Genomic DNA, 27,100 nt, shown 5'->3' with positions numbered 1-27,100 from the left:
AATGGCCCAGGCAGAATCGTAGATCCCATCAACATTCATCCAATTCATCCCATCAGGATGAATGCATTCTGGGGTGCCTGCATGACTCAGTTGGTTAAGCAGCCAACTTGGGCTCAGCTCATGATCTTACAGTTCCTAAGTTAGAGCCCCGCACAGGGCTTTCTGCTGTTAGCGCGAAGCCTACTTCAGATCCTCTGTCTCCCTCTCTCTCTGCCCCTTCCCTGCTCACACAATCTCTCCCAAAAATAAAGATTAAAAAAAAAAGATGAATGCATTCTGGGATCTTCTGGAATTGGATAGTTTACTAACTGCTGTTGGTAATTGAACTGTATGTTTAAGAGTGAGAAAGATAGCTATCAAAGTGTAGATAGATATTCTGATTAGGACCCCAATATTTCCATGTTCAGTATTCAGTAAGTTTACTGAATACTGAACATGGAATGGTATGAAAACTAATTGTATCAAAGGAATAAAGACATTTCCCCTTGAATTTGGTTTGGGTTACGACAGCAATGAAAAAGGTGTTGTCAGTGAATTTCTTACATAAATATGTATCTTATGTAAACTATATGCTTCATTCTTCATCGAAGAAAAAATAAAACGCTAACAAATACTTCTGCATCCTTACAGTACACAGGTTTTCCCTACTATTCTTTAATCAGTTCCCAACTGAGGACTAAGAAGGATTCAGTTACCTACATTCTAAAAGGATCCGGCAACAAACCACTCTTATGAACTTCACACAGAAGTAAGCTTTGAGACACTGCTTTGCCAAACTACCAGTCCAGGGCTCCCCAGTCTTTCAAACTAGAATTATAGACACAAGGTCTTTTAGGACTACAATGTTGACTATATGCAACAGTGGAAAGAGGAAGGGAAGTAACACCATTACTTGTACTAATTCTCCAGCAGTAAATCTTAGCAGACAATGGGGGATGAATGCCTTAAATGGGATATATTTTTCAAGTTTTAAGTTGATCAGACATTTAAAAACCAGAATAGCCTGGCCAAGTAGCAACATCTAACACAGCATTTAGAAATCTGCTACCCAGTGGTTAAGGAATATTTAAGATAGCATAGCTCAAAGAGTAGTGATCAGAGGAAAATCTAAATATTTCATGTTTATACCTCACTGTGTTAAAAATGCTTAATCAGTTAGTAACAGGACAAAATCATGACTGTTTCATAGTTCTTTCAAATGTACTTTATATTACATTTAATATATCTAATATTCTATACTATCCTAGAATTATATTCAATTCCGTCTCTTAACCACTATAGGGAAATTAAAGTCATTTAGAATGTAATTCAACATTTTTGAGTCAAATATGAAAAATGTTTCATATGGTCATATGTTCAAATCACTAAGTATTGAAGATATTAAAAATTCTTAGAAAAATATGAAAGTCATATAACATCAATGTAGAAATTATCAGCGGCAGAGAAGATGATTATATTTCAACTATGGATTTTATTGCCATTAAAGTATTACTATTAAAAGCTATCTTGCTACATTTTGTTCATACAAAATTTAGTAAGAGGAGAATGAAATGAACCAAATAAATAAAATAAACAGCTTAGAATATATCATGAACACTTTCATTCCCATGCATCAATGTCCCTATAATAATATTACAGATTTGAAAGCATACACCAATATTAAATTTTTAATCACAGATTTCACACTGCTGATGAATTGGGTAAGTCTCAAACTAAGCAGAATTGAGTAAAATAAATCAGGATCAATAAATATTAAATCAATGACTAATAAAACTTTAATTATGGTATCTTTACAACTCAATGGTATGCAAATTTTTATAACTCAATATAATATGGATAAAGAATTAATTTATATATGAAAGAAATTAAGGATATCAATTATGAGAATGAATAACGAACATATATTGTACATAGCTACAATTTTATTACAATTCACTATCTCCATCTACCAGATTTATAAAAATGACTTGGTAGGATTCATGCAAATAACATATCAAATTTTGGAATCTTATGTTGAAAGCAAATAATATCACCCTAAGATAATTTATTAATTTTAATGTACAGAAGATAGTATAGGTTTTTCCCACTATTCTATGAAACCCTATTCATAAACTCAAATGGTGTAAAGCAATGAAGGAATTACATTAATTTATATGTAAATTTTTTGAGTGTTCATAGACCCCAAAAGTAATCTCTCTTGGGCTTTCTTTTTCCCCCTAAAGTTTATTTATTTATTTATTTATTTTAGCAATCTCTACATCCAATGTGGGGCTTGAACTCACAACCCCAAGAACAAGAGTGGCATGCTTTACTGACTAAGCCAGTCAGGTGTCTCTCTCTTAGGTTTTTCTGATCCCTTAGAACACATCTTGCTAACAGATGCACAAAATAAACTGAGACAAAGCACAGACGTTCACAGACACAATTCAAAGCTATGGTGACTTGATGCTGAGATGCTGACTGTAGTTTCCAGGTAAGGAGCTTGGCAGCGCCACTTTTGTTGCTCAGGGTGGGCACTGCTTCTAGAACAGCTCTCTGCACAACAAACACTGAGCTCTACTTTTGCTTTTTGCCTTTTTTTCATAATGTAAATATCCTCTTCAGATTTTTTTTACTTAGCAAAAATAGTTACCAATGTAGGCCTTTTGCAAAGGCAAAGGGATTAGTGAAGACTTGAAAATCGGGGGATATCTGTATATCATAGTAACTGAAAGTTGGACTTGTGAATCATCTTGGCCTGAGGTTTGAATGTCAGCTGCGACTTTTACTAACTCTGCAACCTTGGCCTATTTATTTAACCTCTCTGATCCTCACATTCCTCATCTGTGAAACATAGATGAATACAGAATTTTCTTTTCCATAGGGCTGTTGTATATATTAAATAAAGGGTTTTGTTGGCACCCCTCAACACACACAAAAATATGCAAATCTACAAAATTTTAATTTACAAAAGTACAATACTATATAAATATTTCCTGTTACAATTACTGCTGTATACTGACTTCCTGACTTCAAAAAAGGGGCCAAAGGGAAAAATACAAATACAGTGCTACATTAGGTTTCCTTTTAAGTGTTTTGGAAATTCATATACTAAGTAGAAATCCAAAGGGGAAGAGGGAGTCACTGACTTTTTGAAATGATCCTTACTTTTACCTTTAAAACCCTGTTTATGCAATGTTTCATGTAACAATATCTTTGGGCGTAGTAAGTGCTGTGAATTTTTACATTCTCATTTGAAATGGGATATAATCGAATTCCTAATGAACATTAAAGTCAAATCCCAGAGTTCTCCGAATTACATGAGAAAGCTAAATTTAATTCATAAACATGGTGTATCCTCAGTGTTGAAAAGTACACTAAGGAACCGCAATGTCCATTAAATGCAATCATTTAAATATAAAGAACAAAAGACATAAAACCATATGTGAAATGTTCATAAAAACTCATTAAGAGATATCTGTTCTAAAATCGGGCCTCATCAATATTTTTCTGACTTTTTGAAGATTTTGCAATGCAAAGAAATGAAGTTCTTTAAAGAATATATTACATACTTTCAGGATTTCTTTTTTTCAACTTAGAAGACGCACAAACTTTTAAGTTAAGTAAAATAACTCAGGAAATTAATAACTTTTTTGTATTCTTGAAAATATGTTGTGACAAGTCGAATTGCTATTATACTCTTTCTCATACCATATGGTATCATCACCTCTTGTTGCAACAACTTGTAATAGAAACATTCATCATATCCCTTCTGTGAATAAACACCTTATTATAAACTGCTTGTAAGAACAACTAAAACATAAAAAAAAAAGCACAACCGAGTATTTAAAACATGTCTGTACTTACTAAAGATTCCAATAAATGGAACCAAGGGAGGCACTGAAATACAACAGAAAGCAGACAAGTTTTACTTAATTGTGGACAAGTAAGGTAACCTTCATAAGCTTTAGTTTACTCACCACCACAATGAGTAAAATAATCTCGGTAGGATATTTTCAGGGTTAAGCGGAACCAAAGAAAGAATAGCCTATGGCCCTTAGGTTATCAGTTAGTACAAGCTATTGAAAAGCACTCTGAATTCTTGAATTTTTCATTCATATGGAACAGTGAAAATCCACTGGTAAAGAATTTGAAGTTGTCCCCACATAGATAATGCATAAGAGCAAATTCCTGGGACAGTGAGTAGGCCCACTTAATGACCCAAGGTTTCTACCACATCCTACGTTTAATAAGATGTTGTTATTTACCATTAAATTTGTTACTGGGAATCTAATCTTGAAATTATGTCAATGAGGAAAAAAATTAAGCAATATAATAATAAATCCAATTTTGTAGATATATAAAAGGCTCCAAATAGCAAAGTTAACCAATTTTAACTCAATCACATTTTAGGCCAAAGGGCAGCCTCAATATAGTACTGGGAATCAATATTAATCAGAATGTATTCTCTGATGATAATGAAATCAAATTAGAAATCAATTACTAATAAAATACACATACATACACATGAGCAATTATCTGTTGCTACATCCAAAAAGGCTTCAAGTCCCCCAAAACATTTTACAAATAAATTCTATCTAATATTCAAGTAAAAAATAATTCTTTTCTCATATAGGGTAGGCCTAAAAAGAAAAGAAGAAAAACCTTCTACTGAGGCTACTGTAACTTGGCAAGTAAGGAGAGTTTAAGAGAATAAAAAATGAGTCATAACAACGTTTTAGTTAAGAACTTATATGAAAATCCTAAATAAGCTATTAAATAGTAACATCTAATGGTACATAAACATCAGAATCAATTACGATTTACCTCAGAAGGGTAAGGAAACTATTAAAAGAATTAAAAGCTAATCCTGAAAAATATGTGAAAGAATAATAAAAGTCTATGAGTAGCTAAGGCACTTCTGAAAGACACAACCAAAACGGGAAGTCTGACTCGACCAGATATTAAGCAAGCTCTGATACGGATATGGTGCCGGTAGAGGAACAAAGTGTACGTCCATGAAACAGACGAGAGAGCACAGAAACAAAGTTTTGATACAGGATAGTGTGGCAGCACCAATCTGATGGAAAAAGGTAGATTATTTAGCAAAGGAGGTTGGAAATTTGGCTCATTAGAGAAAGAATTCCAAATGTCCTCCAAAGACCTCAAAAGCACACACTGTAGAAGGAAAAGTTAACTGTTCAAATGTATGTATTTCTAACAAAGGTAAAATGAATAGAGATAGGACCGACTGGGCAGAGACATAACAATGGTAAAAACATTCAAACTGTGTATTAGCAAGTGAAAGTGTACAGCAAAGCTTAGAGGAAAAATAGGAAGACATTAAAACTTGTTAAAAAAAAATGAGGGCACCTTGGTGGCTCAGTGGTTAAGCATTCGACTTCAGCTCAAGTCATGATCTCTTGATTCAGGAGTTTGAGCTCCACGTTAGGCTCTGCATTGACAGCCTGGAGCCCGTTTTGGATTCTGTGTCTCCCTCTCTCTCTGCCCCTCCCCCACTCAGACTTTCTCTCTCTCTCTTTCAAAAATATACAATAAAAACATAAAAAAAAAGAAAACCTAGTAGGGCACAAATATTTTACTAATAGGGTTCCTTTGAGTATTACTAAAGATGTTGCATCTGTGTTGTTTCATTATACTACACTCATGAAAGTTACTGAATGGAAGATCTGGCAATTTTAGAAACCTTTGTACAGCTAATTGAGTAGAACGTGGCAAATTCAAAGAAGGCAGAAAAATGCCATTTTTGCCTTACATCTTGGTAGAAGTAATACATTACTATCCGATGATGTCAATACTTTTGTTGATAAATTATTACCTTCTATGCTTACGGCTTGTTTTTTTTTTTTAATCTCATAATTAAGCAGTTTTAAACTATAACCTTAGACTGTCAATCTTCAGTTCTGGAACTGAGAGGACTTTTCTATTAGCACGTTGAAGGATCTGATTGAAAATATCAATGTCCACAGAAAACATTCCAGAGTATTCTAAAAAGCATGCTCAAATAGCACATTTATAAAAGTTCCAGGGACTTTGATGACAGAGTTTGTTTAAAATACATAACTGTATGTAGTGGAAAAATCCAACAACAATTGGGAGTCAGCCAAGAGAAAACTAGATTAGGAAATTTTCAAGTGCGGACTGAGAAGCTCAAGGCACAACATCCTACATTACTGTCTGCACATTTTAATTACAAATCCAATGATTTAATACATATTCCTTTATTTAAAGTAACTATAATTTACATGCTTTCACCACTTTTTAAAATGAGGTAAAGAAAAAAAACTATCATTTTAAAACACGGCAACACCCCTAAAAGAAAGCATTCCTGGAAAATAGGAAAATGAGAAAAGTTAAGGTCTGAAAGAGTTATTATTTTATTCCCTTATTGTTGTTTTACTTAAATGAGAGTTATACTCCTGGAATTAGGGGAAACTGAAATGCACTCAGACTATGTTGGTAAGATTTTTAATCCATTTGTGTAGTCTACAAACCCTTCGATGATTAATTTGCCAATCAGTGATCATCTATTTATTACCCTTAATCATAGAGCATTTTTGTCTCCTTTCATAATTTGGAACATATTTTAGTAGTCTGAGCTGTGGTTCTTAAGATTTATGGATCTCAGTATTTTCTAGAATTTGGGGAGAATACGTATTTATCTAAAGGTAGAATGTAGAATGTTATCATCCACCTAGGGGATTTTTCCATCACTACTCGATACTGGATAGGGACTCTATTGCTCAACATGATACTTGCCTGCAAAAAGATAGTAAGTAATGAATTTGGACAAACAAAAAATGATTACAGGCTTATTATTTCCATTTATTTTGGGGGATATATCTCTTCATACAATCCAACTTTCCACCATTTCCCTTCCTCCATCCCCTCCACATTCCATTCTGTCCTTTGAAACTCACAGTTAAATATCAACCAATTTCCCTCTACACCAAACTTCATCTCTAAGTGTTTCTATAACCTTTTTGCGTTTAGAGAAGTACTGCAGACAGTACTTTCTCCAAAGACCACACAAATTCAAATATTGGTTCTCTCACAACCTTTAGTCAGTAGAATTGCCATGGCCAGACCATGGTTTCTCCTCACCCAAACCCCCAGCTCCTTAGAGGTTCTTGCCATCAGATGTTTATCACCACTTCAGACCTCCCATTTACTCTACTCTTCACTTTTTCACTCTACCACACTCTGTTTGTGTTCATACTTTCCCTGGTGGCTAACCTAGATCCTATGACTTCTTACTTTCTTACAGCCCCTTTCACTTTTAATGATTCTAGGAAACCCCAACCCTGGATAGGTGGGCATTGTTGGGGGGTGAAAATAAAAACGCAACCAAAAAAAAGAAAAAGACCCAAACAAACAAAACAAAAAATACACAACCATGATTACTTAAGACATGCTAAATTCATGACAACACAACAGTGTTGACAATGTCTGACAAGCTGACTATTCTTCCCTAGCATATATGCTTTTCTACTCTCCATAAGGAATAGTTCATATCTTCTTCAATGTCAAACTTTCTTGTCATCCTAAGCTCTCAGTTGAATATTGTCACCGATTTGCTAAAGAAAAAAATGGAAGCAATCTAACATTTGCAAACACACTGGTGCACTGTCCAGACTTCACAATCTCTTGTAGAGCTCCTGAATTTATCCTCTAGCTCCTTTATGCTCACCTGCTAAAGGCTTACCCCTGTGACCTACAGATAACTGTCCTTGGGCACTAGAGCTATTAGAAGTACCTGGGAGCTTACGTTCCATTTGTACCCCACAGGAAGTCTGTGGTCAATTGCTAACAGGTGTGAAGTTATACAATCCCGGCTCTTTTGCCTCAAGGTTGGAAAGTTGTAAAGTATAACTTACACTTCAGAGCTCCCTTTGGTGTCTGGGTCAGTCTAAGACGTCACCCAAAATGACAACTCTTGCATGCTTCTCCCTCTTGCCTACACTGCTTCCCCTTACTTTCTTACTGGTTTCTTCTGAAAGCACTTCCTAAATAAATTGTTTGAGCTGAATCCTTGGCTCAGAGTCCACTTCTGGAAGAACTCTACCAAGAATACTGACAGAAATGTTCCCATCTTTCCAACACGAAGTCAATCAAGTATCTTCAACAGTATCCCCATATGCTATCTTCCCTCCTATTATAATGAAAGAAGTGCCTGTGCTCTTATAAAGCCAACATATCTGCTCATCCAGATGCTTCTAAAGAACTGTGCTTCTGTATTGAGTGTTCTCCTTCCTGCTTCATCAATGTCTTCTTCTCTATTGGCTCATTCTCACAAGGAAACATACTTTAATATTCTTTACATTGAAGAAACAAAAATATCTTCTTCCTAGATCTCAGTGACTCTCCAGACTCTTCAAGAATTTTTTTTTTAATGTTTTATTTATTTCTGAGAGAGAGAGAGAGAGAGAGAAAGGCAGTGTGAGCAGAGGAGGGTCAGAGAGAGTGGGAGACAAAGAATCCGAAGCAGGCTCCAGGCTCTGAGCTGTCAGTGCAGAGCCTGATGCAGGGCTCCAACTCATGGACTGCAAGATCATGACCTGAGCTGAAGTCGGACACTTAGCTGATTGAGCCACCCAGGCACCCTGATTGTCCAAGAATCTTATGTGTTATCTTTTACTGAAAAATTTATCAAGTAATCCATACTTGCCCACTTCTCATTTTCTTAAAAGCTACTTTATTTAGCATCTTCACTCATAAAATTTCACAGTGCCCCTGTCATTGACAGAACCATTGTTAACTTTTTCCATATTATCATATTTGCCCACTCAGAAATATTCTATGGTTGACTATTCTTGGCTTCTATGACATTTACCTTGTTGACTATACTTTCTGAGTCACTTTACCAGAGCAACATTCTTCTTAGGTGGTTTTATTCAGTAATTCAACCTAAATACCAGTAACTCTGAAATCGCTATCTCTAATCCTGACAAGACTGCTGTGCCATTACTGAATGATGTTTACTGAAAATGATGTTTACTGAAAAAAAAAATCTCTTTTAAATTTAAACACTATTAAATTTAAAATTAAACACTATTTATAGATGTGGAATGTGATTTAACAAGGAATATACGGTAATGGTTAAGGAAATGGACCCTCAAGTCTGACAGTCTGCTGAAATCCTAGCTCTGGCACTAACTGGCTGTGTGGTCCAAAGGTGAGTTAATTACCCTCGTAGAAACTTAGAAGGTTTATTGCAAAGATTAAACTTACACATGAAAAGGACTTAGAGTTGCGCCTAGCACATAGTAAGATGTCAACAAATTAACTAATTTTCTTAATATTTTTCACATAATTTCAAATAGACACAATATGTAAAATTTCAAAAATGATATTTGATCAAGTACAACAATTACCATTGATTTAGGGGCAGAGCCAGGGAGTACTGGAATCTATGACTAAATTTTTACTTATAATATGTCACTGAAAATACACCATAGTATTTAACAATATTGTCTACAATATTTTACTCGATTTTCTTTTTTTTAATTTATTATTTATTTTTTAAATTATTTTTTTCTTAAATAGCTTCTTGTCAAGTTGGTTTCCACATAACACCCAGTGCTGGAAGAAGTGGACAACAACATGCAGAATGAAACTAGATCACTGTCTCACACCACACACAAAAATAAACTCAAAATGGATAAAGGACCTGAATGTGAGACAGGAAACCATCAAAAGCCTAGAGGAAGAAGCAGGAAACAACCTCCTTGACCTCAGCCGCAGCAGTTTTTTGCCTGACACATCCCCAAAGGCTAGGGAATCAAGAACAAAAATGAACTATTGGGACCTAATCAAGACAAAAAGCTTCCGCACAGCAAAGGAAACAATCAATATTTTACTATATTTACAAGAAGCATTTGAAATGGGTTGATTTAGATTTGGAAGCTAACAGTCTTTCAGCCCAATATTACTTATTCAAAGTTTCCCACAGAAAATTTTCAAAATCAGTAAATTTTGGTCAATTTTCACACAAATTTATATACATATATGTAATCATAGTACTAAATAAAAATTATAACTTAAAATAATTTCTGTCATTTTAAAGAAAGCTCTGTTAGGAAAAACAAAGTATTTCCATTTAGTTCTGATTATAATAACCAAAACAAATGAGATTTTTTTATGTGCTTAATTCAGCCTTTGGAAGCACTAATATCTTCCACATAATACTTCAAAGAACTATCACTTAAATAATGATTGGGTAAAATCGGCTTATGCATTGGAAAACACTGATCTGCTTGGAAGTAATCAAAAGTGATTCAAATGCTTTCACTTATTTGGAACCTACAGTTCCAAATTTACTCAATCCTTGTATAATTGTTTATAAGCTGAAACAATGTACATTAACATAATATATTTAAAGTACATGAAATCATATTTGTGAGTTTTATCCATAGTACCTAAGAGTTAATTTTACAAAATAGAATTAAACAAGATATTGGGGTGCCTGAGTGACTCAACTGGTGAAGCGTCTGACTCTTGGTTTTGGCTCAGGGCATGATCTCAAGGTTTGTGAATTGAGCCCTATATCAGGCTCTGTGCTGACTGTGCAAAGCCTGCTTGGGATTCTCTCTCTCTCTCTCTCTCTCTCTCTCTCTGTCATTCCCCTGCTCAAGTACTCTTTCTCTCAAAATAAATAAATAAAGTTAAAAAAATAATTAAACAAGATATTGTAAATATATGGACAGATTTTTAACCTTTATTCAGATGTTTAAAATTCAAGGAAAATAAAGAGCACTAAATGAACGAAAAGTATAAACATAGAGTAGGTTTAAAGTTTTTTATCCACAGGAGTGCCTGGGTGGCTCAGTCTGACTTTGGCTCAGGTCATGATCTCGTTTCGTGAGTTGGAGTCCTGCTTGGACTTCGCACCAACAAAGGGCAGCTTGCTTGGGATTCTCTCTCTCTCCTCCCCCCATTGCCACTCCCCAACTTGAATGCGCTCTCTGTCTCTCAAAATAAATAAACTTAAAAAAAAGTATCCCCAAATTGTTACTAGATTCTTGCAATACTTTTTAAATGATATATATATAAAGAATTTTAAACACTAGGGGGCGCCTGCGTGGCTCAGTTGGTTAAGTCGGATTTTCGCTCGGGTCATGATCTCATGGTTCATGGGTTCGAGGAGCTCCGCGTTGGGCTCTATGCTGACAGCTCAGAGACTTGGAGCCTGCTTCAGATTCTGTGTCTCCCTCTCTCTCTGCCCCTCTCCAGCTTGCGCTCTGTCTCTCTCTCAAAGAAAAATAAAAACATTATAACAAATGTTAAAAAGATAAAACCCTAGAATGAGCAAGTGTTTGAACTAGTGCTTCATAAAGAATTTGGAGACAAATGAATTACAGTAATTAAATGTTCTCCTTTTCATAAGATTTGATTACATTTTCATTATGTAGCTACATACACAGAAGCATATTAATAATAGAAAATTAGACTTGATTTTTGGAAACTTTTCAGAGGTTAGAAATATAGGATAACTCTCAGAAAAATGACATTTTTAGGCTGTTCTATCACTAATATGTTTATGGACATAATGTAGGGCAAGCCATTTTCAAATAAAATTTTGTGTGAGTACTATAATATTCATCATACTAACTTCAAAAAATCAAGATTACTGTGGTATAACAAAAAATAAATATTTGGTCTTAGTTCCTGGATCAGACTTTCTCAAACCCTTTAAGTCTCTTGCATGATAAAAATGTCTTTTGTATGTTAATGAATGATAGGGGTGGGCAGGGGGATTAGGGAAGGGTGGAAGTGAGCAGAAGAGACAGGTCTGGAGAAAAAGCCATGATTAGAGGGGTGGAACTTTCAGCTCCATGCCTGCCTACAACTCCACCCCCAGCAAAGGGTAGGGGCCCCAGAGACTGAGCTCTATCATTACTGGCCAATGATTTAATCACTCATATCTTTGTGACGAAATCTCCCCTAAAACCCCTAACAGATGCTATAGTTCAAGGAGCTTATGCGTTGGTGAACACTTTGGAAGGGCTGGAGGGTAGACCCCAGAGAGGCCATGGAAGTTTTACACTACCACCAGCTCAGTCCCTCATGCTTACGCATCTCTCTCTCTCTTTTTTTAATGTTTACTTCTTTATTTTAGAGAGAGAGAGAACACAACCAGGGGAAGGGTAGAGAGAGGAGACACAGAATATTAAGTTTATAACAAGTATATATATTAATTTTAATGTTAATATATAAATAGGGAAAGTAGAGGATTAAAATAATCTTATGTTTTCAAGGTTATATAACTTCAAGGTTATATAAGGTTTTCAAGGTTATATAACTTTCCTTCCAAATAGATGAATACTTCTAAACACAATGGGTACTTACTACTTATGAGTCATGATAATTTACTACATTGCTTTAAAGGAAAACTTCTGCTGGCCAAGAAGTAAAACAGAACTCAGTCATAATTTCATCATGTAAAGGAAGAACTGTTTTGTCTATACTCCTTATATAAGACCAACCTTCACTTGTACACATAGATCCCATCCCATCATTACTCAAATGTAGAAACCATACAATTTCTCCCTCTTTCCAACATCAACTACTTGTCTATTCTTACCAGATTAAAAGTAAGAAGGTATAATTTCTATCAAGCTTAAAATTAACCAATCAATATAACACAAACAAAACTCCCTTGACCTTACATTTCCCTCCAGCAACTACATATCTTAGCTCTTATTTACAAACAAAGATCTGAGTTACATGTTGTTTATAACTCCTCTCTTCCTATTCTTCCCTTAACCCACTGGAATAAGGCGTTGTCAATCACTTTGCCAAAACAGCTTCTGTCAGACACACGTGGATCTACATGTGGTCCAGCAATCATGTCTAAGTTCCCATCTTAACTGAAAGGCTTGATTCACCTAGCTTCCAGGATCTCTAGTCTTCCCTTCTTACTGGATGCTCTTTCTAAATCTACTTTGTAGGCTCTGAATTTCCAATATGTCTAGAAGTTAGTGACCCAGGGTAGGAGTCATTGGTTTTATTATTTTATTTTACCCAATATCCCTTTGCTTTACCCAGTATCATAGATTTAAAATAAATCTTGACCAATTATCTGAAGATTGCAGCCAGTACCCACACTTCTAGGTCTGAGGAGTGACCACAGAGAAGCTGTCTGTGGGAGGGGTAGATGGACCTTAGCTCCTGACTAACATCACTGAGCTACTGAACTTATTCTGAAACCATCTAGTTCTGGATTGTTTTCTCCCATAAATCATCAGTGTCATAATTTAAACCACAGTATCAGCCAGCGTTTGATACTCATAGCAGGAACTATCCTAACAGAAACATACATTCTAGTGGCTAGTGAGGGAAACCAGTTTCACTGCAATATCACTATCTTATTATTTTATTGTATCTACATACCACTTTTACTATTTTACCACTTTTTTCCCCAAATCATTTCAGTCTGCTTAATATTTAAAGGAAATATATCACTGTGACAAATAAAAGAAGCAGGATTATTTGACATTATAGAAAATAATAAATATACAGAAAGTGAAATCAATACTAAAAACAATAAAATATAAAATCACTACATGCAAACATAAAATAAAACAGACCTAGACAGTGATGACTCCAGACTGAAATCTCCAGGGTTCACTGTCATTGCTCCAACGACCTACTCAACATCGACACTGAGATGTTTAATCAGTTTCTCAAAGTTGTGTTGTCTTAAAAAAAACTCTCTTGACTGACAGCTAATGTATTTTTCCTACAGTTTTCCACGTCTTAGTAATAACAGCTCACCCTTCCAGTATCTCAAGCAACAAACTTTGAAATCATGATCTACTCCTTTCTCTTATAGTCTATATAAAATAAATTCATAAATTCTGTAAATTTATCTTCGAAATAAATCCCAAATTTTAGCACTTCTCATTTACTAAATAAATTAATGAAAAATTAAAGAATAAAAATCAAAGTTCCTATAAAATAAACAAAATCTGTGAATAATATGGAATGTCAATGCTATTTACTTATACTTATCACTCAGATTTCTTCCACTCTTATGAAAATTTACACTTAACTAATTTTGGGGAAAATGAATCTTAGGACTTCAGAAATGTTGGTTTCATAAAAAATATCCATTTACCAACCTTTACCAAATTCTGACTCTACACCTCACATAGGGATATAAAGGAAATCTCAGTCTAAGTCATATATAACAAACAAAGGAGCTGCTAATTTTTCTGTTTTTTAATATATATATATTTTTTANGTCGGACGCTTAACCGACTAAGCCACCCAGGCGCCCCTAATTTTTCTGTTTTTATTGTAAAGAAGAACTATTTTTCCCTTAGGTAGTCAGTCTTTCAGGCTTTCTCATCCTTAAACTGCAACCAACTTTCCTAACTTTGATATAAATTTTATGTGATTATTTTAGGGAAAAGTGAAAGTATTATTTGATCTTAAGATGTAATGCATAAGAGTTCCAGAGTGCCTACCACAGTCCTGCTTCAGACTGTCTTCCTCAAGTGTCAGCTCTCCCAGTGTGTAAAACAGTGATGCAAAAAACACCTGGCTCCTATAAAGATCATATGGGGATTTAAATGCATTTTAATGAAAAAAAAAAAAAACAATAAAAAAGAGAGACCATCACTTTTACATTTTAGAAAACTTAAAACTACAGCCTAGAATGCATGATTCAATGAGACTGGCAACAACACTTGCAGAATGCACACCTTTGTGAATCTGTGGCTGAAATTCATTTTCTAGATAAGTAATTGTGAAATGCTTTTACTGCGGAAATTAAGCTAATCAGTGGAAGACTAACTACTTCTTACTACCTTAACTTGTTGGAAGCAAATCTATAACAATACACAGAACTGCAAACAGTGTTGTTTAGACTATTACTCTTCAAACGCACCTGGATCATTTATGATAATGTTATGGTGCATTTCCAGGGATCTTTAACCACAGACCAAGGAAGTGGAGGAAGACTGGGAAAAATGAAATAACAGACAGAGGATAGTCCTTTCAGAATTTTCTTGAACATTACTGTATCTTATTATAATCAATAAAATAAATCAATAACTAGTTCTACTCTTTCTAGAACTAGAGTGCTTATGGGATGTATGGGCATGAGGAAGTTTATCTCATAAAAAAAAAAAGATTTGGTGAAACACATCTTTACTATAGTGTGTTGACCCAGTAATCTTTTTCAAGAGAGGTGACAGTTTTTAAGAACCACATCTCTAAATATTTAAAATACTTAGAAATTGGTAAAATTTTCATTGGAATTTAGTGGTATTGGAGGTGAAAGGTAAACTGAATAAAATCGATTGCTTTCTTTTTTAAGTCTTTTTAAAGTCTGGACTACATAGACTATACAAGCTTCCTTTTAAAAAAAATTGGTATTTCAACATTTTTATATCACTAGCTAATATTTAGAGAAAAATGAGAAAGTACTAAAAACATTTTCCTAAAAACTCATCCAGAAGTTTGAAATGGATAAATAGTTTTACTAAATACAACTCAGAACTAGAATTGCTATTCTCATAAGGGTTCCAACTCTTTTTAGGATATTGTTCAGACTGCAGTATAAAGAAGATAATACGTACTGTTTGAAAAGGAGGCTGTCTCCTTTCTCCTACATATGCTCTCTCTTCTAGCTACATATACATATACAGTCATCTTAATGTATTAATACAAAGGAGAAAAATTAAAGCATTAACATATTCTTGTGATATTGTTGCATTTTTCAAGATTAAATCAATTTGCTCTTCTGCCTTCAATTTTTAGAACCCTACATCCTTAACTCCATAAAGTAATAATGTAATAACTAGTAATAATGTAATAATGTAACATATTACGTTCAAGCTGAGTGTAATTCCCAGGAAACTGTTTCTAGCAACCTCTAGAAACATAGTCCTCAAAATGAAAGTTATCTTTAAGGAACAGAATAAGTGATTACAGGTGCTGGTAAGGTATAACTTTTTTTTTTTTTCTATTCACCTCTGAAGTTATTTAGAGCCTTCTCAGATTTCTTTATGTATGGCAGGTGTCCAAACTCATTAAGCATATTTTTATTTTCTTCAGAACTAAGCACAGAATTTGCTATTTAATAATTAAATGAGCATTTTCCTCCTAGAGCCAATTCTTTCATAATAGAATAAGTTTTTTTTTTTTTTCTAAAGCCATGCTTAATGACATTCATAATGACACCCCATGGTAAATAAATTCTAGGCAGTCAAATACTAATGGGATTTTGATAGGAAGTTGAGTAGATTTCACCAAGAAAAACACAAAAAGCCAAAGGCAGCAGTGTATTTCCACATCATGGTTAAGAATAATCATACCATTTTGTATGGGCACAAATTATCTGATGTATGCATCACAAATATAATTATATTTAACTATCTCAAAACTCTACAAAGTAGATACAATTATATCCAATTCAGAGGAGATACTGAGACTGAGAGCTATGACAAAGCTTACAAGGTCATAAAACCATTGCAAGACTGAATAGAAAATTAAACCCAAGTGTGTCTGACACTGAAGCCATTGCTTCCCTCTACTACTATGCCTTCCCTTAGCAATCAGAGCACAGGGAAGAAGGAAGCAAAGACCATCTGATAATATGTTTGCTAACCCATCACTCATTCTAAACTTAAGGTAAGAGACCAGAAATCAGAAAACAAGACTAATCCAAAATGGAAGTCTTAATGCTAAATTCTGTACATGGGAAAGGGTAAAGGGACAAACTCCTCATCCTTCCATATAGGCACTGATTTTCTTTCTTAGGCCTAAAAGCCTCTATGACTTTTTACTCTTTAAAGTAACTGTGATGTTATTAAACCAATAATAGAAGAACTAGTTGATAACTATGTAAACAATACATTTTTACTTTGAAGGCAACTGTCAAGACTACTATAAGTGCTCCTCAAGAAGTAAAGTTTTATGGGGCACCTGGGTGGCTTAGTCAGTTAAGTGTTCAACTCTTAATATAAGCTTGGATCTTGATCTCAGGGTTCATGAGATGGAGCTCATGTTGGGCTCTGTGCTGACAGTGCGGAGCCTGCTTGGGATTCTCTCTCTCCTCTCTCCCCACCCCTCCCTTGCTTGTGCACTTATGCACATGCTTTCTTACTTTAAAAACAAATGAACATTTTTAAAAATAAAAAAAATAGTTTTACATGTCAATACTTCAACAACAGTGGAGGTTGGCTTTGTGCTGGTAATAATTCAATAATTATTTTATTCATATTTACACATATATGTATGTATTTAAAATTAGATTTTTGCTATGATTACAGTAAGCTGCAATTTTAATATGTCAGAAACTCAACCAGAAAATTCTGAAGACTGGAATTACTTTTTCTGTCAAATAATCACCTATTTTTGATGAAAAAGAGACAAAAGACAAGTAAACAAACAGTAAACAGAAATGTAGTTTTCAGTTTAAATTAATTTTTGAGAAATCTGAGAATTGGCATACCTCACTTCCTTGGTAATCATATTACCTATATTTATTCACTATATTTTATTTCTTACAGAGTATAACATTAATATAGTAATGAGCCAGCCAAATGAATGTTCTAAACTAACACAAAAATGTGCTTATTTGAATAACCATGAAGTAAATTTTGAATTAAAATATAATTAAATTATTTTTAAAATAATAATTAAACGAATTAGGCTAAATTGGGAGTCAGCCAGGCATAGTGCTAGGGAAAAGAAAGTGTTAGGGAAGAGAAAAAAAAATCAGAGTTAAAACCCAAAGGAAAAGAGAGTACATCTAGAGTGGCCAGAGGGACAAATTGCTTAACTAGAGGCCAGGAACTCCCTGGTGGCTGAGACAGTTAAGCGTCAGGTTCTTGGTTTTGGTTCAGGTCACGATCTCATAGTTTGTGAGATCAAGGCCCTCATCAGGCTCTGCACTGACAGTTCAGAGCCTGCTTGGGATTCAGTCTCTCTCTCCCTCATTCTCTCTGTCCCTTCCCTGCTCACTCTTTCTTTCTCAAAAATAAATATAGACACCTTTACAAACAAAACAAAACACGTGGTTAAAGACAGAAAGAATCAACTAGACCAGGAAGGCTTTTAGGGCAGGGTAGGGAGTCTGGACTTCGGTGTGAAGGGAACAGGAAGCGGCTGGAGAGTTTTACTCAAGAATTTTACTCCAGTTTTACTGAAGAGTTGCGTGATTTATGCTTTTCAAGAGATCTCTTCAGCTGCAGGTAGGGGCAAGAATCAACACGGGGAATGATTACTACAAGACTGCTGAGTGATTCTGCAGAAGTTGATGGTGGCTCTTAAAAAATGGTGGCAGGAGCACCTGGGTGGCTCAGTTGGTAAAGTGGCTGACTTCGGCTCAGGTCAGGATCTCATTAGAGTTCAAACCTGGCCTTGGGCTCTCTGCGGAGAGCTCAGAGCCCGGAGGCTGTATCTGATTCTGTGTCTCTGTCTCTCTTTACCCCTCCCCAGTTCATGCTTTGTCTGTCTCTCTCAGAAATGAAAACAAAAGCAAAAACAAAAACAGAAACAATCAAACAAAAAAAACCTTTAACTAACTAACTAAATAAATGATGGCAGTGAATAAGGGGAAGCAAACATATTTTAGATAAAGGAGAGATATATTTGTGAAAGAACATGCATAATAAAGGCAGTAAATATTTGATAAATGAATGAATGGTTTTAGAAAGATGTTGACTTCTGAAAAGACTTATATGGTGGCTTTTTCTCCTCAATGAAGTGAGCAAGTTGGCTCACCTTAATCATTTTACAAAAATACAAAAAACAAAAACAAGGAAACATTAAATTTTATGCCCTGTCTCTGGAGAGTCTGAAAAAAGACTATCCAGATATATGATGCTTTAAAATAAATACTCTTACATCATCTGTAATATTTAAAAATGTATTATTATACAGATCCCTATAAATTTTTCAAAATAAAAAGGAGGCCAGGCTTTGTGTTTTCCCTAGTGTTCAAAATCATTATTACCTTTCATAAATTCTTCTTTCCTTACCAATTATGTCCTGTTGATTTCTTTACAAGTACTTCTTAAATAGTTAATATATTTTAAAATGAAATGTCCTTACATTCTAAGAAGTTTTAAGGAATATTTTCTTGAGATTGCTTTCTTATTTTCTCTTACCCACATGCCCTTATATCCTCCAAAGGGCCATCTTTCCTACTTCATAGAGGAGAGTGCACAGAAATCCCTCAGTTTACTGACCTGCCCTGCTTCTCTACCATATCTACATCAAACCTATCACTTACTTCATCCAGTCTCCATGAAAAAGAGCCCCGCTTCTTCTCTTACCTAGGTTGAAAAGTATCCCTCATGTACTCTAATAGAGTAGAATTGATTGACCACTGTTCTGGATCTCATTCTCTACAATTCCTCAAGTTGAAGCCCTAACAATGATTCCCTTTCTTATGTTTCTAACTACTCTATTACTGTTCTTCTCCAAAAGCATGTTCATACCCAGGTTTTTTCCATCTCAAAACCACCCCCTTCTAATAATAACTACTTAATTTCTCTTCTTGCCTTACTGATTCTTTAAAAAATCTTCAAAGCCTGTATGTATATTCCTCTGCTCATTTGACAGCTGGCTATGTTTCATTATCATACGCATTTTATCTTATTTTTATTTTCAAAAGTAGGTAACTTATTTATTTATTTATTCATTCATTTATAAGTAAATTCTGTGTCCAATGAGGGGCTTGAACTCACAACCTCGAGATCAAGAGTCACATGTTCACTGACTGAGCCAGTCAGTTGCCCCATTATTGTACTCATTTTAAGAGGACAGGAAGGCATAGCAAGGTTAAATAAATTTTCCAAAGGCTATAAACTATAAAGCAGTTTGGACAGAATTTAGATCAAGATATTCTCATTTAAGGCTTTACTTTGTTTTGTAATATAAAGTTTAATGCCATCAATGTCATTATATGTATTTATTGCCTTTTTTGTGTTTGGTTTTTTAAGCAATAACATCATAAAGATTTGACCCATATCACTTAAAAAAATATACATGAATCATTACAGAACAAATTGATCTTTTAAAATATATTTCTATCATAAGCACAGACCTTTTCCTTTATTTTTAATGTTGTAAAAGCTGTTACATAAATATCAAAGTATTCACTTTTAATAGTACTTTAAAAACATAACATAAATGGTAGTAAAGTATTACTTGCATTTTCCTTTACACTGTAAAATAATAGAGACAAAGATAGTATCATATATGCGAAAGTAATAAAAGTATGATATGACAAAGAAAACATATTTTATAAGCCTATTTATTTATTTACTTTCTTATCTAAATTCAATTTCATCAGGAACAGACAGTCCAAGGAACTAATACTACAGTTTAGAAGGGCAGTCTAATTGTACACAATTCAACAAAATAATGACTATTATCTCAACTAAGTAACATTAAGAATTACAAAAGTCTACTACTCATTGTAGATAATTCCTAGTTTGCTCCTTTATAATATTTTTCTACTTTCTTAGCTACCCTTTTCAATGAAGTTAAACAGATGATTCCTTCAACAAAATTAACCACTTAGTGTCAATACATTTTTCTCACTAGTCTTTAATGTATTGCTTTATTCTATAAACATTTATCAAAGGCCTACTATGAGCAAGAAACTATGTCAGGCACTAAATGCAGATGAAAAATGGGTGATATAGCTGCGCTCTGAGGTAGTTCAAGGAGAATGTTCAAAAGTCACAGGTGACCTCATGAAACTTCTGAAAGTACATTCATTTAAATAAAAACGTTTAACCAAGTTAATACATAGCACGGGCAAATTATATACAATTACAATTTAATATATAATATATATTAATGACTAACGTACATCTCCTCATTACTAGCTCTCTCAAATGTCACAGCCTCTGAAGGAACAAGATAAAAATTTTGGTTATACTGAGAAACTATTTTTTCTTTTCAGAAAATGTAAATTACCTTCTTTTTGTGTGTATATATATATATACTTATATATATATATAAGAAGTACTACTGGTGTGGAAAGGAATGTGAATATTTTCATATCTATGCATGGCAAGGGCTTTCAGAGCATAGAAAAATAGAATTTGGGTTAAAAGGCCAAACCTTGGAAGTTAAAAGATGGCTAAGTAGATAACGAGAGACTTCTGGAGTGATTTACCTCCCCAGAAGGAAACATTAACATTTCAAAGGGGGGTAAAGCCTGGAGCTATATATTTATATACCATGGACTTTACATGGGGAATGGGGTTTTCTCCTCCTCTCTCAGAAGGAGCTGGGTGTCAGCTGTATAATAGCTCCTCTACAAATGCCCAGATTAATAATCTTGGGGTTCTTCTGTGGTGTAAAATCCCCCTCCTGGCGCTCGCAGGGCCTCTATCCTACTCTCTTCACATTCTCTGAACAGGGAGATGAGGTGTTGGTAACTGACATGGTTATTGCCCCAAGAAACAACAGTCTGTCCAGATACGGAGACTTTGTACTGGCCTTCAGGACAAAATAAATAGATGTACATCTTAAGAGCTTCTCATGTTGTAAATCAGAGTTTCGGGGACAAGTTTTTTTTTTTGAAGACAAAGCTTCCTTATACTTATTCTCAGGCAGATCAGGTCATCTCAGGAGTCAATAAACGATCTTATTCAGCAAAGACAACACATTGATCCTCATCATTCTGTTATAAGATTTCAATAGAATTAAAAGTAGGGCTAATTTAGAGTACCAAAGTTAGGATAGCTAAAGAAAACAAAAAGAAAAATCACTTACTTGATATTATCAAGGCAGCCCGATTCAGGTTTCAGGATGGCAGTATGATGAAACATTTTATATAAAGCAATCCCAAGGAAGATTACATTAAGCTGTAATATAAAAGGTACTGTTATGTAGCATAACTGGAATTAAAAAAAAAGGAAGTCTATTTTCCATAAAAGATGAGTTGTTCTGGGAAATTAGCTCTCACTATACTTATAAAGGAATTGGATCATAGATGATTGCCTAGTATTTTAGCAAAGGCAAGAAGCCACTTTAGGGAATTGGGATACCAGGGAGTTACAAAGCATCATTATGCCAAAATACATATAAATACAAAATCAGCAGCAGTTGGAATGATGCTGTGGAAATTGTAAAACAACTCAAAGCCAAGTATATGTTGAAAAAAGAGTTGGGCATCTGGGTGGCTCAGTCGGTCAAGCTTCTGACTCTTGATTTCTGCTCAGGTCATGATCTCTTGGTTGGTGAGTTCAAGCTCCATGTTGGGCTCTGTGCTGACAGCACGGAGCCTGCTTGGGATTCCTCTCTCTCCCTCTCTCTCTGCCCCTTTCCTGCTTGTGCATGTTCACGTGCTCTCTATTCTTTCTTCTCTCTCTCTCAAAATAAATAAATAAACTTTAAAAAAATTATCCCAGGTATGTTACTATTTCTGCCCTCCGAACACTGTTTGGGGATATATTTTGTGAACATGGACCCAAATTTACTGTTTGAGGATATATTTTAAAATGCTACATTCCAAAAAAATATACACTAAAATCAATATATTTTTGAAGAACTAGATCAAAAGGATTATAAAATGGTGTTAAATTCTAATGCTATAACAAACTACGATTAAAGTCCTGAAACCCTCACTGATACTGTTTTATCAGTGGAACCAGAGAGAGCATAGGACTTAAAACAAAACAAAAAGTTCTGGTGTAAATTCCATCTATCACATATATGCAAACTATAGAAAACCACATATTGAATTGCCCTTTATGATGTGGTTTGTTTAAATATGTTTCAAAATTTAGGATTGGTGAGGATGAGGAAAATCCAATTATAAGCCCTCCTGAAGTTCTCTCAATAATACAGTTCTACAATCCTTCATCAAATCCAAAAAGTCTAAAAAGTCAAAGTATTAAAAAATTTATTGAGTGGCCAAAAAGCCTAACCTTAACTAAATCCATTTGGTGGGAAAACTGAACTTGTACTGATATAAGGTTCTTCTGTCTTTATTCCATTTGGTTTTACTCTTCCAATTTTTTTCTGCTGAATTATTACTGTGTTTGGTTTCAGAGTCCTGCCTCATCCCTACTTTTAATATTGGTTGATGTGTTTGATTTGGGGCAACTGCTTATTCTCTACTAGGAATTCTATATAATATGCAATACATGTACCACATTATCATCCTAAAGTTTCAAAACTTTCTGAATTCTAAAATATGCTAGTTTCAAAGGATTTCAGATACTGAATTGGAGATCTATATCTTATTCAAAATCAAGAGGCCGTTTTATTTGGAGAATGATTTTGTATTATAAAATGATGAGTATATAAATAATGCCAAAAATAAATGACAATAAATAATTCATATTTGAAATCAAGATATTATGCATCTAAATATACAAAAGGCAGTATGATTCTGGAACACTTGCCTAACTTATATGTGCCATTCTTAAGTGAAATCCTTTTGAATTTTAAAGTTTTGAGATTCATATAAAAAACAAAATTGGGAGAAATAGTAAGGTATTTTGCCACATTTCCAATTTCTGATTTCATTCATAATTCAAATTATCTAAATGAAAAAGAAAGGAAATATACTGTTGTGAAACTTGAAGTTATCGCTGTTCAAAATCCTACAAAACCAAATAGATTATGTTGGATCAGGTTCCTAAGGAGTCATGGTACTGCATAAATATTTGCAAAGGTGTGTTTTCTTCTCCAGCAGTGTTGATTACATATTTTACAATATTAAAGTAGACTCTAATGAGTGTCTAATTCCTTGAGTCATATAGGGTTAAATAAGTAGATGCTTTTCCCAAATTCATCTATGTAAGGAAAGATAGCCAGTTCAAGGATAGTAAAAGTTTTATTTCTTGACCTGGGAGACACATAGCTAGTGAGGAGTTCTTACCATAATTATCAAGGTCGCTGGTCCTATAAAGCTCCAAATGAAGTAGGTGTCAAGTCGGAGCCAACATCTGCAATGAAACACAAGGGAGAGAAGGCATTCAAGGACTGGGTATGGGACATACATCAAGAGTGAGAGAGTGACAGAGAAGAATGTGAACTGCAAAGCATCCCACTGGGAGACAGGAAATATTACATTGCTTGTTCATTTAAATGCTGAATTATGTGCCCAATTTCTGACAGCACTATTGATGGAGTAAGATAATTACCCCTGGAGGAAGCAGGGAAGAAACGGCACTAGGCCTATTTGCTAAGTCCTTTTGTGTCTGTCATAGGAGCTTTAAGAAAAAAGGGATAAAAAGGAAAAGAAAGAGAGAAAGCCATACACATAGCCATTAAATCGAGTAGCTTTAAGCTATCCTTTTCTCTCCAATTATGGTGCTACATAACCTGTCTATCAGTTGTCAGGCAAAGTAACATTTTCCTGTCAAGAAGATCTGAGGAAATTCAGTGCAAAGAAGAAATAAATTTGGTATCAGAAGATTGAAGTTTAATTAGGTTGGGCAGCCAACCTTTGAGAGTTCTTGAGTCTGAAAAAGTGCATTGTTACTCCCAATGCTTCTGGGGTTGCAAATGATCCTTAGCATCCCGTGAAGTTGATTCATGACCCAAAAGTAAATTATTAATCACTTAATTTCAGTCACATTTAATACTCCCCCAATTCTTAAGGCCTCTGGGAAATTACATTTTCATTCTTCAGGATGACAGGAAGAAAAAATGGAAGTGACTAGTTATGAGAAAGATTAATATAAATTTTGAACAAATTACATTTGATGTTAAAAATCACATCTTGAATTATTTGCCATTTTGCTGTATTTGAGGAGTAATTAAAAAAGAAAACACTTCCAGTGGAAAATATTCGAGTGGTTTGCTAAGTGGTCTAAAACTACAAATCCAAAGTACATAAATATTTGATTATTATGAAAATGTTACTTAAACCTCAGCAATAATGGAATGCCAGAGAAGATATGAAGAAAAGAACTTGTCACAGTCCATCAGTAGAGGAATGGGCCAATCAAGTGTTTTGTATTCATATGAGGAAATGTCATAAAACTGTTAAAAGGGAGGAAGTAGATCTTTATATGTCAATAAGAGAGATCACAACAACAAAATTTAGTGACAAAGTAACATGAAGAATCTATGCCTTACATCTTTGAACACTCAGTTGACCCTTGAACAACACAATTTTGAATTGTGTGGGTCCATTTCTATGTGGATTGTTTTTCGATAAATATAGAATGGTACTGTAAATGTACTTTCTCTTCCTTGGGATTTTCTTACTAACATTTCCTTTCCTCTAGCTTACTTTATTGTAAGAACATAGTGTATCATAAATATAACATACAAAATATGTGCTAATTGACTGTTGATGTTACCCATAAGACTTCCATCTGGTTGACAGTAAGCTATTAGTAGTTAAGTTTTGGGGGGATCAAATGTTAGATGTAGATTTTGGACTGCACAGGGGTCAGCACTCAGAACTGTTCAAGGGTCAACTGTATTTTTAAAATAATACTTATATTTTTGACAGATACGTAATTTTGTTTAATTGAAAGGGAAAAAATCAAACTCATATTAGTGCTTGCCTCTCACATGAAAGTAGAAGGATTAAAGTGGACCAAAGGGCTTAACCATATGCTTTATTTGAATAATTACTGGGGGCAACATGCCAAAATACAATAGTCTAATATCTGAGTGATTGAAGCAGTGATGTTTATTATGTTTTTCTTTTAACTTTCTGTTACTTAATTTTTGAAAGAAAGGTTAAAACCTAAATTTTTTAAGCAAAGTAAAAATAACCATATATCCTGAAAAAAATCAACTTTAAAACAACAAAATCCAGCTTTCTTCTACTAAATTAAATATATGTAAAGTAATTTCAACAGAAGTATAATCTTTGTCCTCCAAAAAAGAAACTGACTACATAGACGGATAATTCTTTTCTATATTCAAGATAAACATAATAATCTAACCTGAAAAAAAATGCTATCAGGGAAATAATCAACACTTAAACTACCAACTCTTGGTTTGTTTGAGTAATTATTTATGTTTTTGTTGGTCTGTTGTCCAAAAACTGTGATCACGGAAAATAAAAGTGTGGTGCTGCCAATAAGCAGAAACAAACCAGAAAATTCAAGTTTGAAACATGAATATTATCTTCATGCTGACCACAGGGTAGTTTGTTACCACCCTAATAAAGGTGTGTGTGTGTGTGTGTGTGTGTGTGTGTGTGTGCGTGCGCACGCGCGTGCGTAAGGGGAAGACCAGAACAGAGGAAGGATTCATGAGTCTCTCTTGGTTCTTAACAAAGACCAGATTTTCCTTCAAGACCTCAAGATAAGAACAGTAAAAGACAAAGCATGGACATTTTCCCAGATTAACCCCCCCACACACACACACAAGCGCGCGAATGCTGCTGAAATTATAACATGATACAATCCTAATAATAAATTTTATAATGACTGTTAATAGTATAGCCCCTGCTCTTTTGTAGGTCAAACATGTTTTTGAGGGCTAATCTAAGATGTAAAACACATCTTCAGCAAATTCTTTTTAAGGAAAATGTGCTTCAAGAACTTCTGAAAAATGTTACTCTACAGGTTAAGGACTTCTTATACAAATACTTTAAATTATGCTATTACAGAGTGCCTTGGACTAGGTAGGGAATTTTAAAATTTTAAATCATCTCACCAAATGTGTTGTATTTAAAATAAAATAATGCCATTAAATTTTAGCCTTACAGAGCTTTACTTTTCTGAAAGCAGTCTCAGCAAATGCTTTATTTGGAAATAAAGATCACATTTGGCATAGTGATCTTTAAATGTGGAACTGAAATTACTTTAGAAGTTATTATTTTTTTAATTTTAAGAAAATTCTACAGTATCTATTTGGTAGAATAGATTTAAATTCCCTTTGGAGAGGATCAGTGCAAGAGACAAGATGAAACACTTAAAAGGTACTGGCTAAATCATCCCTCCTTGAGCACTGCCTGGGCTTGACTGACTCCTGGAAGGCAGTGTGGCAAAAATCCCTTTTCTAATTCACTTGCCACATGGCCACACCTGCTGTTGTTTTTGGCCACATGCTGGCTTTCTCAAAGCTTTCTGTAGTTCCTCTCTTTCCCGTTAACTGCCTTAAAAGTTTGAATGATTCCTGCCCTGAGTTCCCTGTGCCAATG

The 27,100-nt window shown here is 34.4% G+C and overlaps 1 protein-coding gene across 1 annotated transcript in view; it reads right to left on the bottom strand.

Moving 5' to 3' along the window:
* The window catches only part of ADGRL3 (adhesion G protein-coupled receptor L3), a 517,257-nt gene that overhangs the window by 50,582 nt on the left and 439,575 nt on the right, over positions 1-27,100 (bottom strand). Inside the window, exons 17-19 of the mRNA XM_077746215.1 lie at positions 23,867-23,933; positions 21,751-21,842; positions 3,847-3,879 (exon numbers count right to left, since the gene is read on the bottom strand). Of these exons, the coding sequence (XP_077602341.1) occupies positions 3,847-3,879; positions 21,751-21,842; positions 23,867-23,933 (192 nt within the window). The remainder of the gene's footprint in view (positions 1-3,846; positions 3,880-21,750; positions 21,843-23,866; positions 23,934-27,100) is intronic.

Source organism: Crocuta crocuta, unplaced genomic scaffold (assembly GCF_008692635.1).
Source record: "Crocuta crocuta isolate KB4526 unplaced genomic scaffold, BGI_CrCroc_1.0 scaffold566, whole genome shotgun sequence".
Taxonomy (NCBI): Eukaryota; Metazoa; Chordata; class Mammalia; order Carnivora; family Hyaenidae; genus Crocuta; species Crocuta crocuta.
The sequence above is the reverse complement of the archived record's forward strand: the minus strand, read 5'-3'. Positions and strand labels throughout refer to the sequence as shown.